The sequence below is a fragment of the Cryptomeria japonica genome, chromosome 4 (assembly GCF_030272615.1).
Source record: "Cryptomeria japonica chromosome 4, Sugi_1.0, whole genome shotgun sequence".
NCBI lineage: Eukaryota > Viridiplantae > Streptophyta > Pinopsida > Cupressales > Cupressaceae > Cryptomeria > Cryptomeria japonica.
The window spans coordinates 361,621,477-361,638,121 of record NC_081408.1 but is presented as its reverse complement, the minus strand read 5'-3'; the positions used below and the strand labels follow the sequence as shown (position 1 = coordinate 361,638,121).

The 16,645-nt window shown below is 37.8% G+C and overlaps 1 protein-coding gene across 2 annotated transcripts in view; it reads left to right on the top strand.

Annotated features, from left to right (window-relative positions):
- The window catches only part of LOC131041003 (uncharacterized), a 108,050-nt gene extending 96,223 nt beyond the window's left edge, over positions 1–11,827 (top strand). For both annotated transcript variants that reach the window (XM_057973981.2, XM_057973980.2), the window contains 2 exons: positions 11,012–11,090; positions 11,266–11,827. In XM_057973981.2, coding sequence (XP_057829964.2) covers positions 11,012–11,090; positions 11,266–11,711 — 525 coding nt within the window. In that variant the 3' untranslated portion in view covers positions 11,712–11,827. The remainder of the gene's footprint in view (positions 1–11,011; positions 11,091–11,265) is intronic.
- Positions 11,828–16,645: the final 4,818 nt, after the last annotated feature.

The following is a 16,645-nucleotide window of genomic DNA, read 5'->3' as shown; positions in this document are numbered from 1 at the left end:
TGGTAAATACGAGACTAGATATCTGTTATGCAGTTAATGCCTTGAGTCAGTTTATGTGTGAACCAAAGGAGATACACCTGGTAGCAGTAAAACATATCATGAGATATCTACAAGGTACCCTAAACCTTGGTCTCAAATATGAGAGAGTTGAACTAGATTTACATGGATTCACAGATTCAGATTGGGCTGGAAGTGTAACTAACAGGAAAAGCACCTCAGGATGCTGTTTCAGTTTAGGTTCAACCATGATATCCTAGATCAGCAGAAAACTGTCATCGGTAGCACAGAGTTCCACTGAGGCCGAATACATTGCAGCTTCCATGGCTGCTCGAGAGGCAGTATGGCTTAGGAAGTTGCTTGTGGGGTTATTCGGTGAACCAATGAAACCTACAATTATTCATTGTGACAACCAAAGTTGTATAAAACTTTCAGTGAATCTGGTGTTTCATGACAAATCCAAACATATTGAGATTCTATATCATTATGTGCGAGACATGGTAGACAGGAATGTGATCCAGTTGGAATACATTTGTACAGGAGATCAGACAACAGATATTCTTACCAAACCACTTTCCAGGGTGAAAGTTGAGCACTTCAGAAAAGGTCTTGGTATGATTGAAATTTAATTTGCTTTGTATTCCTGTACTTATATTATTAAGATGTTTAATGTGTAAACTTCTTCGTCGTGATATGACTTTTATGGGCTCCACCCCCTGTGTACATTTCTAAGAGGTGACGATTTCTCAGATAATGAACACTTGTATGTAGACATTATAAGGTGACGATCTTATAATGATCAAACCAGATATCATGTGTGATTCCTGGTATATCATGGATGTGCCATGATTATGTTGTGGTAAAGACATTTGGAAATGTTAGTGCACATACCACAATTTGGATAAAATGAGAATTTAATTACTCTTATGTATTTATCCTTAGTATTGCTTACTTTGCAATACTGATATCATGTGCTTAGGTGATATCTTGTCATCACAAGTTGATGTGATGAACTTTTGTATCACATGTTTAGGTGATACTTCATATCACATGCTTAGGTGATGTGATTTCTTGTATCATATGATTGATGATACTTCATGTCACATGTCTAGGTGATATGATCCTCTGGAGAGTGATATTATAAGACTACATAAGGAATACTGACCATCATGAGAGATGTGATGCTAGATATGTTGTCTTTCATTCATCTTCCCTAGCTAAGAGGGAGTGTTGATACATGATAGCTTCAGTAAGATAAATGATTGAATGAGAGATAAATGAAGTCTCTCATTCAATCATCTATCTCATCGATAGACTATGATAAGACTTCATTTATCATTCCTTTGTTTGATGATTATTATAATTGCTCTTCTATATGTTATTGCATTATCGGTTTTTCTTATACCAATAATGATGATCGTATGCATGATCATTCAAACTTATGTTGATATTTACATATACGATCTTGCTGTGATCGTATTCCTTGATTTGTATATATATAACCTTGCAAACAAATCCCGATTAATATCAGGTTCTTAACCAATGCATAAATACCGATTAGCATCGGTCATAATCCGTAATGCACAAACACCGATTAGTATCGGTTGTATTTGTTAAATACATTCACTGGTATCGGTAAAGTACGATTATGGTTTTGAAAAGGCACAATCAAGTAATATCTTGATTGGCCATGTCTAATAGACATGACCGGTCAAGGTATTACTTGATCCCCTTGCTTGCATATATATATATACCGATCGGTGGATGTTTGAGAATCATCGAAATTATTAATGCTCTCTCTCCACCTGCAACATAGAATATAATAATCAGATTTATTATATAGTGAATTGACAATTACATGAAAAATACAATAACATTATATATCTTGCTCATTGAATAGAAAATTGAAAACATTTACACAAACCCCTACTGGGCCATTGAGCTTGTGGGCTTTCTACCTTTGTTGGGTCATTGAGCTCGTGGGTTTGAACAAGTGAAGTGTGGGGAATGATGAACCCTCCGAAAATGGACAAAATAACAAACTTTTTCAATGTTGATTCAACATTGACTCTGATTTTGTCTCAGACCAACCCTATTTATAAGCAATTCAGTAATTTCACACGTTTTTCTAGGGTTTTGCAAGTTTTTACAATGATTTTTTTCACTTTTTTGCCATTTTTTGGGTTTTTAACATGATTTCAACGTGATTTAAATGCAAAAAATCTTTGAAAATTGGGTCAATGCTTGGTCAACGATTTTTTCATGAATCGGGATTTTTTTCGGGGAATAAATCGGCTAGCTCCAAGATTCAGGATTAATCGGGTATAATTGCGATTTTTTGCAGACTATTGCTTCATTGGGCCACTCTTTATCACCACCAACTGCACTTTTTAAGTTCGATACATTTTTTTTTGCTGCAAATTATATATATATTGTACATTTATACATTGGGAAAATGTCACAATATTGATATACTTGAATTTAAACTCATAGCCGAACTAGAAACTGAGGTTTAAAGTAAAGTGAGTTTGTGATAGCATTGTTGAAGTGGTTCAAAGACCCATAGTGTTCTCAAAGGTCCCATGGGAGCGATTGGCTTGTATGATGATAATGGGGACAAGGCGGTCCAACTCCACTCCTTTGGAGTTTTCCCACATTGGATTTCTCCATGGTGAACTTTTTGTTATTCCACTCTTTATGTGTTTGTTTTAGTCATTTACTTGCTTAGTTTCTTCATATGCAATTGCTGTCATAATTTTGAGAACTCATATAGCTTCACATTTCTACGTTAATGTTTGCTTTTAAGCATATTATTTTATGAACATCAATACTATTTCTTCGTATAAGAATTAAGTGGTTCACTAATGTGATTTACAGTTTTTTTATTCTTGAAGTTGATTCTCTTGTTTCTGTACACTTCTTGTTTTCTGTACTGGCTCACTGTCATGCTGATGCAGTCGTAACTGCACTGTAGTGGTCTCCACTGCGCTATTCTAGATTTTTGTGAAGAAGCTGTTCTAGATCATTTGTGCATTGTTGTTCCAGCCTTCCACTATTTGTGTCAACCTTCTGGTCCAACTATTGAATCAAGGTTGCTCTTCTTTCCTTATTTGTCATTTTGATAGCTTAGTTTCTTTACGTAAAAGTTTAAAACCCAGCTCTAGTAATGTTTAGCTAGCATACTGTTTCATTTACAATATTGTTTCTTCCTTAATGATGGAGTAAATGAACATGTTTTTTAGACCATACATTTAATTAGATATAAAAGTCAAAACTTATTCTACACCAGGTAGCAGGCATAACTTTATAAATGTCAATATGGAAAAGTGGCTACAAGTCTAGGCAAATAACATTCATTAAGTGCAGATAGATTGTGAAAACACTCAAGTGTTTGGATTGTTGTTTCGAGGAATCAATGACCCTTTTTCCAATGGAGGATTGAAGGATGCAACAACATTTATAATGTTATTAGTTACCATAATCTGCCCTGTTTGCTGATACAACTGGTAAATTAAGTACAGGAAATAATAATGTACATGACAATGCATACCAAACACGGCATAAAATATATCTTTATTCGCACATTCAATTATTACAAGAAGAGACCAAAGATGGTCGGCCAAGGATTACACTAGATCCGACAATACCATCCCCTTCCTTGACAGTACACAACATATTTAAAGGACCCGACGGTTGCCCAGAGGTACGCAACCGTCAACCAATCGACACATAACCACCCGAGACTGACAACCCACTTAATACAATTAATTAATACCTTGTCGGATAACAAATATTATCAAACATAACAATAGGCAATTTATGCCGACAACATCATCCCCCCCCCAAGAAAAAAGTCGTCTTCCGAATTACAACCTTCGAACCCACACGGAACTCCATGGCGTGCATCAATTTTCTGCTTTTTTAAGACGTTAGGGGCGAGGTCAATGAAGTCAAAATTCTGATCAAGGTGCATTCTTTGGTACGGGAATTGTGTTTTCTGACTTGTTCTTTATAGACTTGTGCTTCTCTCTTGGTTGTACGATGCATAGGTGTGTGGCTTGAGACTCCCTTCATCCAACTCAAAGCTGATGCCTTCGAGTTTTTGATATATTGCTTCCTTGACCGTACGGTATTCCTCCTGTGGTCCGTACAGATTGCTCTTGGTTGTTGTATCGCCTCCGCCTTTGGTTGCCGTAATTGTAGCGTGGTCAAACGACCTCTCCTTGACTGCATCCTTGTAAACCGTACGATGCCTCATGTACGATGTTCATACGGCTTCCATGTATGTCGTACAATGCCTCTTGTGCCATATCTGTCGTACGGTTTCATCGTACACCGTACCCTTTTCTCTATGTAGTTTATGTCGTATGTCGTATGGGTTGAATGAATGGGTTATGCCATACGAAATGGTTGGATGAGCTACGCCGTACAAGTTGATTGAACTAGGTAGCCGTACGGGTGAGGTATGTCGTACATAATGGTGCTCTGCCGTGCGCTGTACGGAATGGTGCTATGTCGCACACCGTACGGATTCCACGCCTTGTCGTACGGAATGGTGTGATGCGCCCATGTGTCAACCGTTCTCGTTGATCGTACGACGTACGGAATGGTGCTCTGCCGTACGCCGTACTGACTCCTCGCCTTGCCGTGCGGAATGGTGCTATGCGCCTGTGTGTCAACCGTACTTGTTGACCGTATGACGTACAACATTTTTGCTTCTTCACCTGCACCGTACGGATTCGACTTCTCTTGTGGCTCGATGGGAATGTTCCTTCCCTCTCTCGATTTTGTCCTGCTGTCAAATCTGCTTCCTCGGCTCTCCCTTGACCGTACGGATCTCCAACACTCGGCTTCTTTAGTTTGTACGGTGTAGTTGGGGCTCTTAGCTTCATGTGGTAACCTCATCACATTGACACAACCTGGACCCTTAGAAGCCAACTTGCTCTTGTATGCTCTGAACCGTACGGCTGAATTGCTTTCGGCTGATGTGAACTGTTTAGCGTATAGTATTAACTTCTTTGGGGTATCTCCACTAGGCTCTACAGCATCCAATTTCAGATCCTTGCCCTGTGAATCTTCTTCATACACCTTAGATACTTCCCCATTCCCATTCGGCGGCCTCTGTTCATACGGTACAGGCTCACTTGGTAACTGTTCGTACAACCCAGACACACCAACGCCGGATGTGCATAGATGAATATCGTATGACGGACTTTGTACTTCCTCAATTTGGCCAATTTGTAGCATGTTACAGTCGGGGTGGAAAACTTCATAATCCTCCATCTGCCAGTGGAATAATCCATTAAGAGAACTCGTCTCATCTTCAAAGCAATCTTCTAGTTTGAGCACCCCTTCATTGTTGGGTTTCCTGCCTTTCCTTCCTCCGTCCATACCTAACTCTCCACCCTCAGACTCAGAGTCCGAGGGTGCCAGTTTTTCACTCACCGCCTGGTTCCTCAAGTCAATGACGTGCTTCCTCCCGTCACTCTCGATCGAGAGTGTGTTTCGCTTCTAGTTATGATTCGCCTTTGCAGTAACCAACCATCCCCTCCCGAGAAGTGCATTGTATGCCTTCTTCTATAACCAGATAACTACAAAGTCCAAGAAAAATTGTTGTGTCCCAATCGTTACTTTTTGTGCCATCAATGTTCCCAACGGCTGGATGTCGTGCTAGTCGGCACCTACCAAGTGGAAGGTTGGCAGCCAAAGCTTCGGCTTCCCCAGACATTTCCATGTGTCTTCTGGCAGTACATTTACTCCCGAGCCTCCATTGACAATGGTGTTTGTCAACTTCTTCCCCATTATTTCCATCTCGACGACCGCCGGCTTCCTCCCGATGCTCACCGTAAACAACATTGGATCACTTGACTCATTCCCTTTGGCTGATTGTTTTCCTGTTAGTTCCTCCTCGTGTGGCTTACATTGGTTCTGGAAAACTGTGTCGTCACTGACTGTGTTGGCAATTGCCATTCTCAGTTGCGGCATAGTTTGAAGAAGGTCTGCCACCTTGATGGGTACGGTTGTTTGTAGCACCTGCCAGACTATGTTCTTCTTTGACTCCCGCAATGACATACTTGCAGTTCTATTGGAAGTTACTCGTTCCTTCGCCAACACTTGTTCTACTTCGGCTTGTTCCTTTTTCGTACTAGAGTTTGAATACATTGCCTTCTTTGTTTGTGCTCTTGTGATTGCCAAAACTACGTCCTCTTGTTCCTCCATGTCCAGCATATTAATACCCTTCTGATTCGGGCAGTTGGTGTCTTCATGGTCACCTGGTCCACACCATTTGCACAATAATTGTATGTTGTCTTTCTTGTTATGGCAGTCTCTCGCAAAGTGTCCCCATTCACTACATTGTCGGCACTGTATGATAGGACGTCCTTTGGAGTTGTACCGTATTTGGTTTCGCCCTCGTTGATTTCCATAACCACTTGGCGATACATTCTGTGATTTCGATGGGCTGGACTCTCCCTGTGTGAAGAGTATTTGTGTACTTCTCATCTTCAAATTGTACGGGCACTCCTTATTGAATGCCCTAGCACTCGACAAATTTTACAAAACATATTTCTAGGACAATTAGCTTTCGTGTGCCCCTCCCTTTTGCACTCAATACACCATAGTTCATTACCTTCATTGCTGGTTCCTTTCTCAGCCTTCAATTCTTTCATCATTCTCAACATATCCCGTCGAACGGCTCGTACGGTTTTGGATTCTTCGTCACTGCTACCTTCGGTGCTCTCATCATCATTGGTCTTCCTCTTCTCTCGGGAGGAGGTTTTATTTTCACTCTCGATGTCCATTGTTCGATTGTACGCATCGGCGTATGAGGATGGAGGCACTACTTTCATCTTCTTGCGCAGTGAGGGTATCAATCCCTCCATGAACCACCTCTTCTTCAACTTGTCGGCTGGCTGGTTTTCCATCTTGTTCAATAGTTCTTTGAGCCTATGGTTGTAAGCACGTATACTCTCATTTTTCCCTTGCTTAGTATTATAGATTTCGGCCACGATCTCATTATCATCCCTCAAGAGTTTGAATTCCTCTTGGAACACCTTCTTCAGATCACTCCATCTCGTCTTGTGTTGGGCGTCGAGGTTTGTGTACCAGTCAATGGTGATCCCCCGAAGGGTGGCCGGAAATGCCTTTAGCCAGTAGTCCCTGTCATCATGGCCATTTGCCTCCCAAATGGTTATGCATGTTTTGCAATGCCGTACCGGGTCCTTCGACCCGTCTCCCGTGAACTTCAGTAGTTTCTGCTTCTCTTGGGTGTTCAACATTATTTTCACTCAGAAGGTACGTGTGTATTCGCCTTGTGTGCCGGACTTGGGTGGACCGTTTCAACCGCTACGTTCCGGTGCTTTCCCTGCACTCTCGGCCACGCAGGCATCCTCTACCCGTCCACCTTCAACATCCCCAACACTTCGAGTACTTCCAGCCTTCCAGGTGTGTCGGACCTGAGTGAACTGTTCCGACCGCTACGTTCCGGTGCTTTCCTTGCACTCTCAGATACACGCGCGTCCTCTACACGTCCACCTCCAGCGTCCCAACACTCCGAGTACTTCCAGGCTTCGACTCGTCTCTGTGCTCCCTCCGACCGAGGGTTGGCAGATCACCTAATCGCTTGGTCTTGACCACCCTATGGCCTCTTCTCACCTTTGATGGGATCTACGGACATGAATCACTTAAGGTTGACCCGATTTCTTTTAAGGCAACGACGCCAAAATGTTTGCTGGTACAACTGGTAAATTAAGTACATGAAATAATAATGTACATGACAATGCATACCAGACACGACAGAAAATATATCTTTATTCGCACATTCAATTATTACAGAGAAGAGACCAAAGATGGTCGGCCAAGGATTACACTAGATCCGACAATACCATCCCCTTCCTTGACAGTACACAACATATTTAAAGGACCTGACGGTTGCCGAGAGGTACACAACCGTCAACCAACTGACACATAACCAACCGAGACTGACAACCCACTTAATACAATTAATTAATACCTTGTCGGATAACAAATATTATCAAACATAACAATAGGCAATTTATGCTGACAACATGCCCCCAAAAAGAGAATTTTTTTTCAGTTCGATTACAAATAACCACATGAGTGGAGGACCCCTCTATGAGTGCACAAAGCTGATGCAGACGAAAGTGAGAGACCATACAAAGAGCCATGGAAGCAAAACTTTAACAAGCTTTATTAACAGGCTGAGGAGTTGAGTTTGTAGATGCTCCATTGAAAGGCTAGTATGAGTCTGCTAATTTTGTATTTTGAATGATTCTTTCAAATTCACCTTATAGCTTAGTATGGCAGATGACTTCCTTGACATGCTTGAGAATTTTGTATGGCCTAATAAATCAAGCAAAGAATCACTGTCCATAAATTGTAATGCATATGGGATTCTCAATTGATAATACGAATGAGGAAAAAAAGTAAACTATTCTGCAATCTCCAATGGAAAAGCATTCATTGTTTCAGAAACTTAACTCGATAGGCATGTAATGGAGATATGGAAGAAGTTGCTCCTAGTACCCTAAGAATGTTGTGCTATAGTGTGACTTCTGTTAAATTTTTATCATGTATAGCCAACCAAAAAAAGGTGGTAACTTTTTTCATATGCTTATATACATGATTAAGAGGGAGATGCTTTGGTTGGAGCGAAGGGATATTTGTGATTAGAAAGAATTGGTAATGAGAGGATATCGATGCATATAGGAATTATCTCAACCTTGACCAAAATGTGCCTACAATGTTCAAATAAAATAATTATCACATTCCTTATGCCTAAAGCACATCACTTGTAGGATACCTTTAGATTTATGAAATGAGTTGCTTTTGTTGTTTCGAGCTATCTCCCCATATATTGCCATTGTGAATCATGAACTTCACAATATAAATTGAGGCCAAATTTAATTTATTTAGCTTCTAGATTGAGGTTGATAATGACAAGGAGCATGAAGGAGTAGCTGTAAGAAGAACGAGAAACATGCTTTGCTCTTTGATGCGAGCATAGAAAGGCATATCACATGCCAAATTTCTCATGATGGCCAACATATGATGCCATTGGATTTGAATAAGAAGGTGCTTGTGTTCCTTCCAATGATCTTCTTGTTTCTTGCTATTTTGTAATCATTAACTTGACAATATAAAATCAAGGCCCAAAACATCAGGCCCTGTTTAATTATAATATTAGATTTAGCTTTCAAATTGAGTTCCCTAATGGCGCGAGGAGCATATGGGTAAATTACTTAGCTTTTGAAAGATGGTGCTGCAAAGCATTTGTGGACTTTAAAATTGATGACAAATTCCTCATGACAGCTATTTCAAACAAATTATTTAGCAAAGATTCAGGTCAGCAGTTCACAAAGTTTATGGTTTCACAAGATAGGATATTTAGTTTTAACAATAAATTTTGTTGATTGTCTTTTTAATTTTGTATCACTGTGTTAAGTATTGCATATACTATAGTTCCATGGAGTTTCAGAGAGATAGGGAACTAAAGACCTTGATTTGAGGACAGTGATGAGATGGTGTTTGGGGCTGGAGTCCCCAACATGTTTGAGGTGTAGTGTCCATTGTAGGGTCTAGGGACATCACCTTTGGCACATTCCTTGTAGCAATAGGGCAGGGTTGACGGGGTTGGAACCCCTGCCACCAAGCCCAAATTAAGGCCTTCCAGACCACATGGACCTTCATGGTGTACACCATTGTTCATAATTTTTTTACTATGTTTTCTTCAACTCCAAATTCTCACCATGGGGTTGAGAGGGTTGGAGCCCCTGCCACCAAGCCAAAATTAAGGCCTTGGAGACCACATGGACCTTCATGGCGCACACCATTTTTCATAATTTTATTATTATGTTTTCTCCAACACGAAATTCTCACCAATTTGACTAAATCTTTATTCTACAATGTACAATGGTGAAGTTGAATAATGTTGCTGATCTAAATGATGAGGTTCATGTGGTTGTAGAGAAGAATATTGTCATTCTTGAATCTCTTTTATTTATTTGTTTTCTAGTTCTAGTAGATGCATTATTAAAAACGGCTTAAACCATAACATTCAAAATCAAGTTCACAATTATTTCACTGGATTGTCATGGCACCTTTATTGTAAACATGAATTTTCATTCTACAGTTAAATATTTAAGGAATCAATCTCATCGTTTTGAGCCTTACAGGATTTAGTTGTTTGAAATGAAAAAGTGCAATTACCAATATCATTGCCTCTTAATATCTACCCTGAAGTACAGAAGGTAAAAGGTAGTTTTTTAGGTAAATGCCAAGCAAGACACTGGTTTGGTGAAAGATTCCTACCTTGTCAGAGCTCACAAGGGGGGTTGTTTTTCCATTAACCTGAAATATTGTTCCAATTTGTGCCTCTTTGGGCTTTGATCCTTTCATCAAGCTTTAAATAATTCAAAGACTTGTCAATCCTCTTAAGAGAAATGTATAAGCAAATCAGTTGTAGAAAAGCTTTTGAAGGAATTTTCAATGTGAAAATGGGTTTTTGGTGTTATTCTTGCTGATGATCACTGTTACATTTTTATTTTACCACCATGCCTGTATTATTATCTGCTTTAAGATGCATAGTACTACCTCATACAAGTCTTTCCTTAGAGATGTTGGTTCTTTTAGTTTGTGTGCCTCTCTTTTATCATTTATTATAAAGGGATTTTATTGATTTTTTTTTTTAATTCTCAGTTCCCTAAATGTGACCCCAAAATGTCTGTTTGTCTTGGACGCTCTTATCCTCCCTGAGACAGTTGCTTTGAGTTGATTATACATCTGAAACATTGGGTTTTTGCTTTGGTATGTAGGTAAAGCTTTTTCAAAATAGCATGACTCATAATATTTCTTGTTGCTGTTGTATTTTGTTTTAACCTTTCTATTAAAAGGTGGATACAAGTCTATCATGTCTATGCTGACAATTACTGTCAGCTTTTTGCATAAACATTTTATGTGCTGCCAAAAATGTTTTTAAGTGTTCTCATGCCAACAGGTTTTCAAAAAGGGCAGCTGTTTGCTTGAGAGACAAAAGGGGGCATCATCTAGCAAAAACTGGAGAAACCTTGGTACAGGTAAGTTATATCTGGTCAATTTTTATATTCTATTATTTTCATTTTGCAGATATAAAAGTATAATTTGTACTTCCGTTTCTTCAAACTATGTATAAGGAACCAAAGCTCATATCCTGCATTCTTAGGATCATAAATGTTATGGGTAGTGTCATAGCTCTAATTTTTGCCAATTCAGATATTTTCATGGAAGCGGAAACTGCACCATTATCAAACAAAAGAGCTCCCCAATGTGATACCTCCATCAGCCCCAAAAAACATAAGGGGATGGACCATATGCTGCGTAGCAGGTTGCTTGATACAAAGGCAACTGCTACACCTAATGATGGTGTTCTTCAACATCGTGTCACCATTAATAACAACTTGGAGGGCATAAAAATTCCTACACAGGAAGATGGTAGTGAACAAGCAACACATAACAGGACTGCTTCAATAAGAATTTCTAATGTTAAGGATAATATCTTGGAAGAGGCAGCTGCTAGACAAAATCCAGAGGCAGGAACCTCCTTTAAATCTGATAATCTTGAGGTGTGCTGCAACCAGAAGGCATCTATGCCTGTAACTATTGATTGGAATGATGAAGTTGAGATGCTCATGTCTGATCAGCTTGATTTGTTCACATAGAATTGTAACTGCAAATTACAAGAAAATATTCTTTCTTTGTAATATCCTCTCATGTGAATTTCTAACTGTTTTTTCATGTATATATAACTGAATTTCATCATTAACCACGTGGCAAGTGTAAAGAGTTGAATTGTCTCAGAATCTGATATTGTTTACTAACCAATTTTCTTTCCCTAAATTTTGATTAGCTTCTAAGCATGCTCAGGAGAAATCAATTAGAAATTCAAGGTAGCTACATACATTGGAATCACAACATTTAAAATATGATCTGCTGATAATTAGATAATTTGACACAGAGATCTTGGACTTGCCAGAACTCTGTGAGTCCCGAGTTGGGTGACCCTGGGCGAGTCCCAGGGGCCCAGACTTGGACTCATCTAAGAGTCCAGGGACTCGTAGACTCGACTTGGACCCAGCGAGTCCTTATGCTTGGACCCGGCTAGATTCAATTTTTTTTCTCTTTAAATCTTAGAAAATGACAAACGAACATTTTTTGATGTTTTTCTCTCTTTTTTGTTTGTTTTTGGGGTGGGCGGGGGCATAGCCCGGAACCCCCACTTCAGACCTGCAGGGAAACACAAGCGCGTTTCCCCACACCCCTTCTATTGTTGTTTTTCTCACATCTAACACTTTGTGTGGATCACTAAGGATATGGATCTTGTCATTAGTGATGAGAACCTTGATTGGGTCGACCAAGCAAATAGAGAGGTTGAGGTTGTAGCCATGGTAGAGGACGAGTTTAGAACACGAGCAGACACAGGCACAACTGATGTTAGTGAGGGTGGCATGGAGTCACGGACAGAGACTATGTCTGTTGAATCATTTAGGACCTACCTTAGATGCCTTCGTAGGAGGGATGCAAACTCCTTTGAGCCATAGACTTGTAGTTATTGTTTTGATATTTGTATGGAACATTTGTTGTCATGGGTTTTATATTCCATGAGTTTTGTATACATTTGACAATATTTATATATCTAAGTTTGCTATTTGCTTCAGCTACAATTTGCATTTATACTTATGTGATTGATGTATACTTGTGCATGTGATCAAATTAGCTTCTATTTTTGATGTTATTGTGCCCTAGGTTTATTAAATAAAGGGTGCATGAAACAAGTTCTAAATCCTTAAAAATCTCTAAATTTTTGGGATTTTTCACTTTGCCTAGTCCTGCTGAGTCCTGCTGAGTCCTGCCGAGTCTACACCGAGTTTTTTGCCTAGTATCGAGTCCTGAGTTGAGTCACCCTTGTTGAGTCTGCACCAAGTCCGAGTATCGTTTCTACAATCTGACAAATACAAAGTTTTTAAAGAAATGACGGTTTACTGAAACACAAAGTTGATGCAGATTTGACATGTATTCTGGACTACTTGGGTGATTAATTAAGAGTAAAATAACATTGAATACTTTGTCCAATGTTGAAAATTGTGTTTTCATATGTCGTGTTTAAGGAATGCTACATAATTACTAATTGTAATGTTCAACTTGGAAGAGTACTAATAGACTAGCAGTGGTACTAGTTGCATCAAAGTTGGGGGACTTCTGATACTCAAATTTAAATAGGTTATGGTATTTTATTAAAGATTTGTGTCCATGTCTTATACCACACTGGTCCATTCACAATTTTGACTACTAAAGCTCTCTCTAATTTGCAACTTTCATATATCCTGTTTATGGAATGTTGGCTTGGATTATTGTTTGTAATCTTGAACTTGTAAGAGTAGTAGTAGACTAGCAGTGGTACTAGTTGCATCCAAGTTGGAGGACTTTAGATAGTTTAAATAGTTTATGGTATTTTATAAAGGTTTGTCTTCATGTCCTCGACCACACCAGTCAATTTGTAGCTTGAATTGCTAAGGCTCTCTCTAGCAATTGGAGAAGGCCACAACCTTCTCAATAGATCAGCCTTTTAGAAGCCAGTAAACTACAAAAATGTGATAACATCGGATCAAATGAAACCAAGCAAAGAACTAAAAGGTTTCATGCAATATCATGTGTTGAGGGCCATTAGTAGGTCAAACTTATCACCCAAGACAAAAATGTAAAATTCACCAAAAAATCACTTCATCCTAGAAGAAATATATTAAACATAATGGAAGTTGAAGAGTGGACTTGAGCCATCCATTTATGGGGGCCTTTCTAGGACCTTGAACTTTGAAGGCTTTAATTCGAGAGTATTGGAAGCCAGTGGGTGCAATTGAAATATCGGTGATGATTGAAAGCTACTTAATGGTTTGTTTTCTTCTCAAAACAAGAATATGTTAGAAGCATAGACCTACAAGCTTTGATAACGAGACATTAGTAGCTAACTCTGCAATGCCCCAACGTCATATTGTCCCTGCATTGAGTTGTTCAAGATTATTAATGAGATTAAGGAGACTTCACTATCACTCATAAATTAATTATAATTGTCCACACTACCACATTCATACCTTATTTAGTTTCAACCAATACATAAGTATTAGGGTTTATAAAGTCATAGACAAGGTTCTAAGTGCCTTTTACTTTGCACAAGTCTTAGTGTTGAATTCATAAAGCAAGTTGTCCCTTGGAGGTTGTTATAGTGCAAGCTCCAAATATGACCCATCACCCTATAGGGATTCTTCACAACTTAACTAAGTCATGGTTATTGACAAAAAGACAAAAATAAATCATGTCTACAATGTGTCAAGGTAGTTGTAGCAAAGAGCCCTTCAACTAGTTTCAATGAAAGACAACTCTAAAAGTTAGTATTCCTCTTGTTTGCCTCCAAGTTTAAGCAAGACAAAAAGAATAGAGAAGACAGATTTTGGTGGTTCCTCCAATCTCAATGCAAGGTCAAAGAATATCGACATTGATTTTTCCTCTAGTAATATCTATAGGATTTGTGTTCCTTCTTTGAAACTATGGGTAAAGACCACAATGCTTGCTAATTCAATTGGCACCCATCAAATCCTTACAATTGTATTCACTGATAAAACAAGGCACAAATTGGGGTTTTGATGTTACGAGGTCAACATTCAATGATAAAAACATATAGCTTAATCAAATATAATCATAATGAATATAATCACTACAATCAAACATAATCATTGTCTCATCTCACACCACTAGACTAAGCTAATCATTAATGAGGCATGACACAAATCATTCCTAATTCAAAACATGAACATTTTCACACATCAAGTGGCCATTAACATGTTCAATGCACAACATTTGAAACATGCTATTATTCGAAGTCTCACATGATGAATACATTACACAAGTTTTAACCCAATGCAAAAACATTGCAAGTTAACTAGAGAAAATGGGTAATATGTTTGTGGGATTCACTACAACTGTTGTGTATGCTTTAATTTGGTACTTTCTCCTCAATGATACTCACCCTTAGGTCATAGTGGGGTCATCCAACATCTAGCTCACATCAAGAACCCAATAGTTAGTTTGATATTATGAAAATAATAATACAAGCAAACAGTTATAGTGAAATAGAATCACAATAAATTCCATTATTTTGATTGCAAATCCACACATGAACAAAAAGCTATATTTTCAAATTAGGAAATGAATAACATAATTCATATAATATTGGTAAGTTATGATTATCCAATATGTTGTGATATCCGTATGCACACAAAGTAGGTAAGTGACAACAATAAAGCAAAGTAGGAGATATATTTGTTATACAAGAAGAGATACACATCTCAAGCATTCTCAAGAGCTCAACCACAACAATTATATGAAACTCAACCTCCAAAATTGCACTACGAGATATATTTGTTATACAAGAAGAGTTACACATTTGAAGCATTCTCAAGGGCTCAACCACAACCATTCCCAAATCCCAAACTTGAATTGATTTCCAAGAACATATGTAGCTTTAGTGTGATAACATTTTAATTAGGATTCATGAACAACAATGTGGAGTTGAGCAAGACATCGAGTAAAGCTCACCTAGAAGTGACGAGATAGATAAACTCTAGGAACTCAAAAGGGTCTCACACATCTAGAATCAACCTTAGCTAACTCACTAAATGTTGTGAAAATCTTCTTAGGTTAGAGATTTAATAACACCTTGTTACCAAACACAAATTCTTAGGGAGTTCTCTTCTAATCTACTTGTGTCTATTTGCAAGTTCTTTTAAGCACTTTCTAATTGACTTTACCTAGTTTTATATCTTCTTCAACATGTTTGGATCAATAACTATCCTCAAGACTATTATGATTAACAAGATTACAATTCTCGTACTATAAGGAGCCTTGAAGGGAGCCATGCCTATAGTTGAATGATACATTTTATATTTAGACTCTAATATTGGCACTTAATCTTCCTTCTTACACTATTGGTCCATGTTGTCGATTTAGAAAATGTCTCTAAAGACATATTTCACCATTTATAAGTTTATTTTTAGTAGGCTAGTATTTGTTGTTTTGGATTATGTATTCTCTTTGTAATGTTTGTAATGGTTATTGATGTATCGCTTTATATACTTTTCTAGTTAGATAACACAGATTAAGCTCCTATAGAATCGTGATAATATTATAACTAAAAAGTATATTAATAAACATATATTATTATAAAATGTCAGATATTTATTTATGTATGGTAAACATAATGATACACATTATATGTATAAATAAATAGTAACATTTTAATATATTATTACTTATTTATGTAAGAAATAATATACATATAATAAATGTGTTAAATAAATTATAATAATTTAATTTGGAAAGTAAAGTTAATATTAATGGGTGGATATGTAAATAATTAATGTAAGGAGGAAAATAAAATAAATTGTGATTAATTATTATGAAACTAAAATTTGTGTAGGTATGTTGATTGAAATTATTATGCTATAATAAAAACTTCTTGACATAAATTTGATAGTCATTTACATTTTAAATAATTAATATTTAATAATAAGCATAATATTAATATTAATAAATATAACAAATA